The following is an 11,442-nucleotide window of genomic DNA, read 5'->3' on the forward strand; positions in this document are numbered from 1 at the left end:
TTCTTGCCTCCTTTGTCAAATATTAATTGAGCATATTGGTTCGGGCCAATTTCTGGGCTCTCTATTCTATTCCATTGATCTATATGCCTATTCTTGTGCCAGTACCAGGCAGTTTTGAGAACAGTGGCTTTGTAATACATCTTGATGTCTGGTATTGAGATCCCACCTACTTTGTTCTTTTTCAGGATTGCTGCAGCATAATTATGGCATTTCCATCTGAGAATTTGTTTCCTAGTAGATAAGGATCAGTTTTTCAGATTTTGTATATCATTAAGAAAGAAAAGATGCTGTCATTAAATATGATGCATCATCATTTTTGAATCATATACTTATGTGGGAGCGGCACTAACAAAAGACCTGTTTTGTTTTTTTCAATGTAAAACAAAATTTTTGAAGTCATATTCACTCTATATTATGTTCATAATAGTGTATAGGGTGTCATCTATGCAGTATTTTCCCCATCTCTCCCTTATCTCTTCTCCTCTACTCCCCATCCATCCTAATAAATATTTTCTGTGAACTCTAATTCTTGTATTACCCACTACCTGTAAAATAAAATTTGCTAATCATTTACCATATTGTCATTTAACATTTTATAATTTTGTTTTAATAAAAGACTCCTAATATAAATCTATTTTCCCTTTTCATCATTCTTACCTTCACCAATTTATTACTTTACTTTGCCATTAGCAAAAACTTTGATCACTAATTTTTCTTTCATTAAGGGGCAGTAATAGTGGATGGATGGATGGACAAGGTGGCCCTGGTTGAAAATTGCTTTTTGAGCACTACTTATCTTTGGCCCTTCTTTCTTTCACCTTTTTTTTTTGAGAGCACGTAGTATATAAAATGATAAAAGGTGCAGTACTAACAATAGCCCCTGAGCCAAAACTTATTAGTGGCCGTTGGCAAGTCTTAGGTGAAAGGAGATTCCCAGAAACTATACAATTTTTTTTTTTATATATATTTTATTGATTTTTTACAGAGAGGAAGAGAGAGAGACAGAGAGTTAGAAACATCGATGAGAGAGGAACATCGATCAGCTGCCTCCTGCACATCTCCCACTGGGGATGTGCCCGCAACCCAGGCACATGCCCCTGACCGGAATCGAACCCGGGACCCCTCAGTCCGCAAGCCGATGCTCTATCCACTGAGCCAAACCGGTCTCGGCGAAACTATACAATTTTTAAAGTACTTTGAATATATGAAATTTCATTATTTAAGCACTTTAGTCCCTAGAAAATTTTCTAGTTTGTTAATTTGATTGGTGTAATCTTAAGAACATTTAAACCAATCATTCTTTGAGACTGTTGAGGCACTTAGTGATGATTTTTAGTGACTAAAACCCTTTTTAGATCTTAGCAGGAAGAATGTTGAATGTCCAATAATTAGGACAAAGGATTGATGGGGAATGAGGAAATGAGCTCATGAGCAAGCACATAAAAATAGTATCATACAGGAGATAAATTGTCCTGATAATACTAGATGAAAATGAGGTTCTTCTCACCCTCGCCATGTCAGTACCACCCTGCCTTTGCAGTCTTGTGCTGTGTTGCTTTTATTTATTTGGCGGGCAAATATTGGAAGGAATTTGGAAACACCATTAAATTGAATGGGAATTGTGCCTGACTCTCAGGTGATAAGAACTCAGAGGGCCTCTTGCTTCTTGCAGTTGCAGTTTCTTTTTTGCTTTTTCTTTATAGTTGCATGTCCATGATGGGGCACCTTCCCACTGATGATTGCCTTACTATTTTAGTTACTTCCTAGGCTCTTTCATTTTCCTTATCTGGGTTTTCAGGTATCTTTGCTAGTGTGAGATAATTTAGACCTAGTCTACATCCTGGGAAACGCTGCTGCCCTGGAGATTTTAACTTGTTCCTGACGACTGCATACTTGAAAAATCACTGGCTCTTATGGATTTGAGGCCAGGAGAAATAACTAAATAATTACTAACCTTGCTCTATTCAAGCGAGCCCACTCCACTCAGTCTTGAGCTTAGCAGCACAATGGGTAATGGCTCCATATTGAATATCTTATCCACAATAGGTCTGTTACTCTTAAGCTGTGATAAGAATGGGATTGAGCCTACTTGACTATACTTAACAAAATTATTTTTGAGTGAAAATGTTAATGTCATAATTTTCATCTTTTTGTTATATCGTCCATGTTTTCTTCACGTATCTCCTGTTAGCAACACTAGATTGCTGTATTGCTTTGGTGATGCTTGTACTATTTTTCTATAAGTTTTGGTTAGTTAATGATATTGAATTTTGTGGAGTTTCATCTAAATATAGCTGTGAATTAGTTAAACTAGATGTCTGTGGTTTATTAGAAATGTATCCCCAAGGAAGATAACATTATGTGGTAAATGATTTAACTTAGTTTCTGTAAGCATGGCTTGTTTATTTCTTAAACTTGTTCTCGAGATGGTTGTCCTCTGCTTACCAAGGTTCCCATTATGCATTTAGAATAAAGTGCATCAATTCTGCAGCAGAACCTGCTCAGACGACTATAAGAAGCTGCATTGCATAGTTACATATTGCGAGTACTGTCAAGAGGAGAAGACTCTTCATGAAACAGTAAATTTCTCTGGCGTTAAGAGACCCTTCTGTAGTGAAGGCAAGTGTATATACAGTGTTGTTCATAACGTATTCATATTTAATATTCTTTTGCCAAATTATTTTCAAACTATTAAGTGTACATGTCCAGAAGAGCTGTACAATTTTAGTGTAGCTGAACATAACAAATTGAGTTTGCTTTTCTGTTGACTTGTTTTGTAAAAAATTTGGTAACATGCTTACCATTTCTGGGAAGTTTCTATAATAAAATCAAATCATTATCATACCATGTCATTTTTAAACATACAAATTGTGACCCGAAAAATGACTTTTCCAAGTGGACAAGAATTCTTTTTTATTGGATCCATTTTTCTGTCTAGCATTCTGCCTAGCCTACAGAAGTTTTCAATATACCAGAAAGAAAACTACCTGTGGCATTCCTAAAATGGAGAAATACTCAGGTTTTCAATTTGGGATGCCAGAGAAACACTGACTTTTGTTAATAATGCATTTTGAAATTCTCTTTCCTCTCACACTTCTGCCCTGGGGTCCAGCAGCAGATTATAGCAATGGACTTCAGTCCTTACTCCAATTCTCCAGAGATAGGAACCATGATCGTCACTATGGGTTTTGGGCTCTTGTGCTTTTTACTTTTCCCCAAATGTCACATTCTTGCTTGAAGTTGGCTTTCACTTTCTATTCTTTCTTTGGTCCCAAACACTGAACTCCCAGCTTTCCTATCTGCTATCCTCACCTATTATTTTCCAGTTAGTTATTTTTTTTCTTTTCCTGGGTCCACTTTTTCTAAGGATTTCTATTGCTAGTTAGGGCCAAGGAAAAGATTGGAGCTTCTTTTTGGCCAGAACCACCATCTCCCTGTAATTTGCAAAAATGATTAACACAAAGGGAAAGTGGAGAAGCACTTGCTATATGTTCTTTAGGCCTTTGAGAAAACATGGAGCTATTCCTTTGTCCACATAAATGCGAATCTATAAGAAAGGTGATATTGTAGACATCAAGGGGATGGTCATTGTTCAAAAAGGAATGCCCCACATATGTTACCATGGCAAAACTACAAGAGCCTATGTCACCCAGCATATGATGGGCATTGTTGTAAGATTCTTGCCAAGAGAATGTATGTATTGAGTATATTAAAGACTCTTAGGAGCTGAGATAGCTTCCTGATATGTGTGAAGGGAAATGATCAGAAAAAGAAGGAAACCAAAGAGAAAGGTTCAATAGAAGCGTCACCCTGCTTCACCTAGAGAAGCACATTTAGTGAGAACCAATGGAAAGAAGCCTGAGCTGCTGAAACCCACTATGAAGCCATGGCATGATAAGTGTAAAAACATAAAAGACTTCTGTATTGTTTAAAAGAAACACACAGTTTGAAAATCCTAAATTCCAGCAGTAGGGATGACAGCAGTACCAAAAGATTGCCAGTTTTTTCAGTATTATACATTTTACATAGAAGTTTGTATATGTAAGAGAGTACTGCTTATAAAACGAAGTATTCCAATTTTAAGGTTTATTTGGCACAGTTCATCTGGAATGAAAGGGTACTATGTTTATTGTTAAGATCACAGCTATGGTGAAAAATGACACTGTTTCCTTGAAAAGATTGATTCGGAACTAATATAACCCCTTTTACACCTGAATTTTTGTGCAGTGACATTCTTAGTGATTCCTAAATCTGAATGTATTGGAATTAATGGCTAACATATATACCGGTGATCTTGTGCCCTTGGGATTATCTGGATTTTACTAAAATGAACAGATAAGTAGCAGCAAGTAGATAATTGGTGTTTAAGAACATAATTTTCAATCAGAGGGATGTAATCAGAGGGACTTAATCACTGTAGATGGGCAATAAAAGCTTTAAAAAAGGATTTGTGTCTTTTTCCTGTTTAATGTATTTTTTTTTTTTGCTTTTAACTGCATCTAATTTTCTATTGGAATCTGCCAGAAATAATGAAACATACCATCTGGTATTACTATCAAAATCTTGTTAGAAAAATGAAGCTAATAAGGTGAAATATTAAAAATAATTGTAAATACAGTTCAGAGTAACAGAAGTTATAGATTAATTGCTAAATAAATTATATAAGAATAATTAATTGCCAAAAATATTATATATAAAACATTTGCAATTTAAGTTTGCAGTTTGGAAAGATTTAAAGCTAGGTTGATGAGGACAGAGTTTGTGGAGGATTTCAGTAGATAAGGAGTGGAAGGTCATTCTTATGTGGCACAGCATGAGCCAAGTACAGAAGATTATTTAATCCTCAGATATAAATAAGATTGCTATGTAAAAAATAAAGTAATGCATTTACATAGTAGGTAAAATATTTTACTGAAGGAATGGATTAAAAAAATGTTTTCTCTTTACAAGTCAATAAATCAGTTTTACATCCCTGACGGTCTTTGTAGGGTGGCAGACAAAAAGCCTAGAAAATTCCACTAAAGTGCCCACTTACCTGAATTATATCCTTAAGTTTGCTTTTGAGTGAAAATGTTAGTCATAATTCTCATCTTTTACTCGCAGTAGTCTACTCTATTTCATTTACTAAAATGCCAATTTGTGGGGAGTTTATGTTACTTAATAGAGCTTACAAATCAGTTCTGAGACATTTCTAGATTTGAATGTCTTAGAATATTAATAATTTGAACCCACATGGTATCCAACATAATATTCCATGTCTTGTTTGAATTTTTACAGGTTGGTGTTAATCATAGGATACTTCATAATTTTGACCAGGAGAGAAAAAGGACTTTATATGTGAATTTATAGAAAAATTTAAAAGCTAATAACATATTTTCCATAAGCTCTTTCTCGCTCTCAAAAGTAGCTTTTAATGACCTATATACCATAAGCTCGTTCTCACTTTCAAAAGTAGTTTTTTTTTTTAATATTAAAACTTTTATTTTTCAGGCTGCAAACTGTTGTACAAACAGGATTTTGCAAGACGTTTAGGATTGAGATGTGTTACTTGCAACTATTGCTCTCAACTGTGTAAGAAGGGAGCAACTAAAGAATTGGATGGTGTCATAAGAGATTTTTGTAGTGAGGACTGCTGTAAAAAATTTCAGGATTGGTACTACAAGGCAAGTAATTAAAAATTTTTATGGTAATCATGACTTTAACCATTCTTTAAGAAAACACTGTAGTTATTACCATGATAAATATGGTAACTTACTTATTTTTTAAAAATGTACACATATTGAGCTTAGCCCAGATTATACAATTCGTTAAAATTTTTGTCATTTGTAGTTTGTTCTTAATACCAAAGTAGCATTTTTACTTGTTTTATAACTTTGGCATTATTTAAAACTAGGATATACCTGTATTTTTAGTAGTGAAGCTCAACAAAATGGATTACTCTAAAATTTGTTGTCTTTATTTTACTAAATAGAAATATTTTTGGTGACTACTTAATAATCAGTGTTGAACATTAGCAGGTAATTGTTTTGAATACTTACAGTGTGTTTTACAACAGATTGTTCTCTTTTGCTTTTTAGTTGTGGGTCTTTGGGGAATTTCAAATTGAAAGGATACTATGAATTTTTCTTGTTTTCTTTTGTATTATAATTAAAATAGAGAAATCTATTGATTTCTTTTCTTTTTTTGGAAGCAAATAAATGTTTGGCAAAAGACCACACTGTTCTAGATGTTGCCATTTGTTACATTTTGCTATTTTAAAGGATAAGTGTACCTAATATTTTTATTTTATGCAGTGTTTAATGATTAAATTTCAGTTATGTGGTGCATTTCAGAATATATAAGAATATGTTACTGAAATTACCACGGATAATTATCTATTTTTAAAAAATGTATTTTTATTGATTTCAGAGAGGAAAGAAGGGAGAGAGAGAAACATCAATGATGAGAATCACTGATTGGCTGCCTCCTGCATGCCCCCTACTAGGGATCAGGGCTGAAACCTGGGCATATCCCTTGACCTGGAATCAAACCGTGACCTCCTGATTCTTAGGTGGACGCTCAACCACTGAGCCACACCAGATGGGTTATCTGTTTATGTTTAATGTCAGTATTCTATACATTAAATACATTTTTATTGTTCCTGATAAATCCAACACATATCTGGGTAATATGCACAGTAGCATTATTACATATTGTGCTAAATTGAGTGTTTTGTCATATGGCAGCAATTTGTAAAGCAAGTAACAATGATTATTTTTCTATAAAACCAATAGGAATACAACCTTAGAAATGAAAATGGAGTTGCCCCTCCTGTTTCATTATTGGCTTCTCCAGAGTAGCCAGTAGGACAGTCAAAGAATAACTTTCTTCTTAGTGCTTTCTACTTGAATCAGACTGTTTTCCTTCACCTTTCCTGAGTCCCTTCTATTCACTACTCCCTTCTATTCTCTGTCATCTTGAAAATGTGGTTGAGTCCCAACCAAATTAGGATTTTTGACCTTTCTTCTTCCACCTTTTTAATATAAGAACTCAAAAATTTAGGTTTTAGTTTATTTAATAGTGTGACCCTTATTAGTCAATCCAAGTTTTTATTAGAAAAATGATTCCCTCCCCCCCAAATGGTGCCTCATCAGGAATCTTAGAAAACTGTAACTAGCCAATCAAGTTGCCATCTCACCTTTAGTCATGAGTATTTGCTGCCTAAATAGAGGAACACACATTGAATTTTCATTTTCTGTTATCTTTGTGCTTCAATTTGAGAGATATCTAGAATATAGATAACCCTACATTTTTATTATTTTATTTTAAATATTCAATACTAGAGGCCTGGTGCACAAAATTCATGCACAGGGATATGGGGTCCCTCAGCCGGGCCTGCACTCTCTCCAATCTGGGACCCTTTGGGGGATGTCCGACTGCCTCTCGCAGTCTGCGACCGCTGGCTCCTAATTGCCTGCCTGCCTGATTGCCCCTAACTGCTCCTCTACCGGCCTGATCGCCCCTAACTGCCTCTGCCTCGCCTCACACCTGGGACCCAGGATTCCTCCCTCCAGCCAGTCTCAGGCACCCTGGACCTGGGCTTCCCTCCCTCTGGCTGGCTGCAGGCACCCAGGACCCGGGCCAGCTTCGCCCGAGCAGCTCGCAGCTGCTGGGGACCGTGGGCAGGCGGCTTGGCCTGGGACACAGCTGTAGGCACCCAGGATGGCGGTGCGGCGGCTTGTCCCTCTCCCAGGCTGCTGGTGCAGGCGCTGGCACTGGCGCTGGCGCCTGGTACCACGGGGTGGGCGGCTTGTCCCTCTCCTGGGCCGCAGCCTGGCTGGTTTCCATTTCTCTCTTGCGAGCTCATTTGTGCCTGGTTGGTCCCCATTCCTCTCTCCCCAGTTTTGAGTGTCTGAGCTATGAGGGTGTGATGATAATTTGCATATTAGTTCTTTATTATATAGGATGCTTCTAAAATTTCTGCTATGTTTCTTTGTACCCCCTCCCCACCCCAACAAGACATTTTGAATGATCTAGTCTATATAATGGTTTGATTTTGGGTTAAAATAGTGGTTTATTGTATACTGTCTCTTCTAGATTGGAATAGAAAATCTGTTGAAATCATGTAACCAAAATATGCTGAGCATAAAATTGTATGTCTTCTCCCAGATTATTTTTTAGAAGGAAGTAGATTTAACTTTTCCTCAAAGTAACTGTTCCCAGGCATATTATGAAACCAGATGGGAGCATAGTTCTTTTGTTCTCTTAAGTTTAAAGTTTTTGGAGAAAAAGGATTTGGTATTGTTATTAAATAATACCTAGGAGGTTGATATGTAGTGAAGATAGATCAAAATAAATAAAACTGTGTTTATTTTTTAGAAGGACGGAGATTTTACTTTTTCTCAAAGTAACTGTTTTGAAGAATACTACACAGTATTCCTTAACAGAACTAATAAGCTTTTCTTAAACTTTTACTTCAAATTAAAGTTTGTGTTTTTTTTAACACAGATTTTGCTTTGTTTCACAAACTAGTATTAAGTGATGGCAATACTAAATTTTTAAATGTGGAGGTCCTGTAATGTTTTACCAGTGCAAAAGCATTTTTTTTCTTTTTCGTCTGAACTGCTAAAAATACTGATCTCCCTCCCCCACCAGCACAATTATTCTTTGTTTTTGAAGTTACTTTTAGAAGGGGACTAATATTCTTGCTTTAATATTGTGCTTTTTGAGTAACTGAATAATTCTTAATGCTTTGCATTAACCAGTCACCTACTCTTTTATCACTTCATTTTAAAAAATGAATTACCCTATTGTATTCAGAAGATATATTGGGGAGTCATAAAGAATTTTTTAAAAATGACTATAAAACCCTCTATTTTATTTATGTTCATGGTTTACTTCCCCTGCACCCTGTAAAACTGGGTTTGATTTTTATAAGGGGGAACAGTGGATGTATATATATCAACGAAAAACCAGGCAGTTGAAACTGTCCAGTAAATGTAAAATATTACATCATTATAGTATAGGTTGAATGAACTTTTGTTAGTGAAGAGATTCCTGTAGTAGCTGAGAGGTTGGATTAAGGTTTTATAATTAAGAGTTAGTACCTGCCTATTATTTAGATTGTTTGAATCTGTGACTGTCAAACCCCCAACCCCCAAATGTCTTATAGTCCCTGGTTTTCCACAGTGATAGGAAAACCACTAACTAAAGAAAATACTTTTAAAAAGTATTTTTAAGAAATATATTTTTATATTGATTTCAGAGAGGGAGAGGAAGAGAGAGATAGAAACATCAATGATGAGAGGGAATCATGGATTGGCTGCCTCCTGCACGCCCCCTACTGGGAACCGAGCTCACAACCTGGGCATGTGCCCTTGGCTGGAATTGAACCCTGGACCGTTGAGTCCTCAGGCTGACCCTCTGTACACTGAGCCAAACCGGCTAGGGCTAAAAAGTATTTTTTAAACAAAAGAGCTAAGTCACACTTTAGTTTTTGTGCTATAGAAATGTATTTCTCTTGTGATTGGGAGATAGTGGTGTTGGTGTTGGTAAGGAATGGTCATTAGTGATGTTTTCAAATTAGCCATCCTAGTTTTAGTTCAGTTCCAAACACAATACCTGGAGTGTGCATGAATGAATGTAAAAAAACAAAATGAACAAAAAGAGGTTCACCACCTTTGAATTTTTTATTATGGCATTAAAATTGGAATTAGTATTGAGTTCTGTTGTTATTCTTTTATCCTGAGAAAATATATACCAATTTTATTTCCCTTTGCAAATTGTCATTAATCTTGCTCCTTTTATTTTCTTTGGATAGAATCACCTAAATTTGTTTTGAACCTTCTGGAAGAAAGGGGCTTCAAGTATTGTTATTATAAAATCCAACTGTCTATAATTAACAAAAGAATGAAGTGATTTAATTGCTGAGATTCTTTGGGTGGAATGTTCTTGGGCCTCTGATATTCTAAGTTATTGTGTAAATGGCAATATTATCATACATTAATGTTGCCAGAGAATCTAATTTCTCCATCGCTAGAGGAGTAGTGTTCTTGGGGTGCTGCTTGAATGAATACTTCTGGAGGCTCCCACAGGAGGATGAGATGTGGTAAAGGCTTTATTTTCATGGAGTTACATTCCTCGGTAAAGTCCCATGTCCTTTAACCCATTCCTGAAAAAGCTGCACCTGGGGCATTAGTAGAGCTAGAAGCAAAGCCAGTGTCCAGTTTCCATTCCTTTGTGAAGTTGAGTCCCGCAGAGCATCAGACTAGATTAAGTCCATTAGTCCTTTGTGTGGGTCCCACATGGTCATGATCCACATGGGTGAGTGTGAGCCCCACAAGCCAGGAGTCAGGCTTGAGCAGCAAGGGAGCCAAGAGTGTTAAGAGGGCAAGAGAGTGAACTCTCTTTGTTAAGGAGTTTAAATAACAAATTTTCTTACCCTTCCAGTGGCTACACCTATTCTGGGCACAGTCTTCATCCCAGGTGTAACTGACAGATAAGCATTCTGCCACATCACCCAGACCTTATTGGGAATGTGGCTATTGTCCAGTCCCTTCCCCAGTTAACACCTGGAGAGTGTTAACTACAGTTTCTTGGCAAAGCTGTATTAAGGGCATGATTCTCCCCTTTACTCCTTTCCTGTTAATAATAACCAGGTTATTAGCAGTATCAATTATCCCCTGAAAAAAAATGAAACCTTTTGTAATCTTACAAAGGAGAACTATGTGAAGGATATCACTAAGAGTCGATGAAATACTTGGAGTGTTTTATACAAATTGATTTGGCTTTTAGGTGTTACATTGAGAACCTTCCTGCAACATTTTACATTAGTATTTTGATTCTCTGGTTATTCACATTAACTCATTTGTCTTTCCATTGTCTTTATTTTTTTTATTATTTTTAAATTTAAATTTAATTTATTTATTTTTAATCCTCACCTGAGGATATTTTTCCATTGATTTTTTTTGAAGTGTAAACAACACTAATCTATCTATACTTGTCTTTATTAATTTTTTTTTTTATTGTTGAAAGTATTACGTATGTCTCCTTTTTTCCCCATTGACCTCTCCCCGGCCACTACCCGCCCCTCTCACCCGCCCAGCACAAGCCTCCACCGCCCCAGTGTCCGTGTCCATTGGTTATGCTAATATGTATGCATAGAAGTCCTTTGGTTGATCTTTTACATCCTCCCACCTTCCTTGCTTTCCCTCTGAAGTTTGACAGTCCATTTGGTGCTTCTCTGTTTCTGGATTTATTTTTGTTCATCACTCTATGTTGTTCATCATATTCCACATATGAGTGAGATCATGTGATATTTATCTTTCTCTGACTGGCTTATTTTGCTTAAGCATAATGCTCTCCAGGTCCATCCATGCTGTTGCATATGGTAAAAGTTCCTTCTTTTTTGCCGAAACCGGTTTGGCTCAGTGGATGGAGCGTCGGCCTGCGGACTGGGGGGGT

At 36.4% G+C, this 11,442-nt stretch overlaps 1 protein-coding gene across 6 annotated transcripts in view; it reads left to right on the forward strand.

The window, feature by feature from the left end:
- The window catches only part of ZMYM2 (zinc finger, MYM-type 2), a 171,151-nt gene that overhangs the window by 104,930 nt on the left and 54,779 nt on the right, over positions 1 to 11,442 (forward strand). For 5 of the 6 annotated variants that reach the window (XR_001515521.1, XM_006773443.2, XM_006773445.2 and 2 more), the window contains 2 exons: positions 2,469 to 2,619; positions 5,491 to 5,663. The exons of the other annotated variant lie outside the window; for it this stretch is intronic. Coding sequence is in view for 4 of the 5 variants with exons in the window: in XM_006773443.2 (XP_006773506.1) it covers positions 2,469 to 2,619; positions 5,491 to 5,663 (324 nt within the window). In the remaining variant the exon portion in view is untranslated. The remainder of the gene's footprint in view (positions 1 to 2,468; positions 2,620 to 5,490; positions 5,664 to 11,442) is intronic. 6 annotated transcript variants of the gene reach the window in all.

Source organism: Myotis davidii, unplaced genomic scaffold (genome assembly GCF_000327345.1).
Source record: "Myotis davidii unplaced genomic scaffold, ASM32734v1 scaffold767, whole genome shotgun sequence".
Lineage (NCBI taxonomy): Eukaryota > Metazoa > Chordata > Mammalia > Chiroptera > Vespertilionidae > Myotis > Myotis davidii.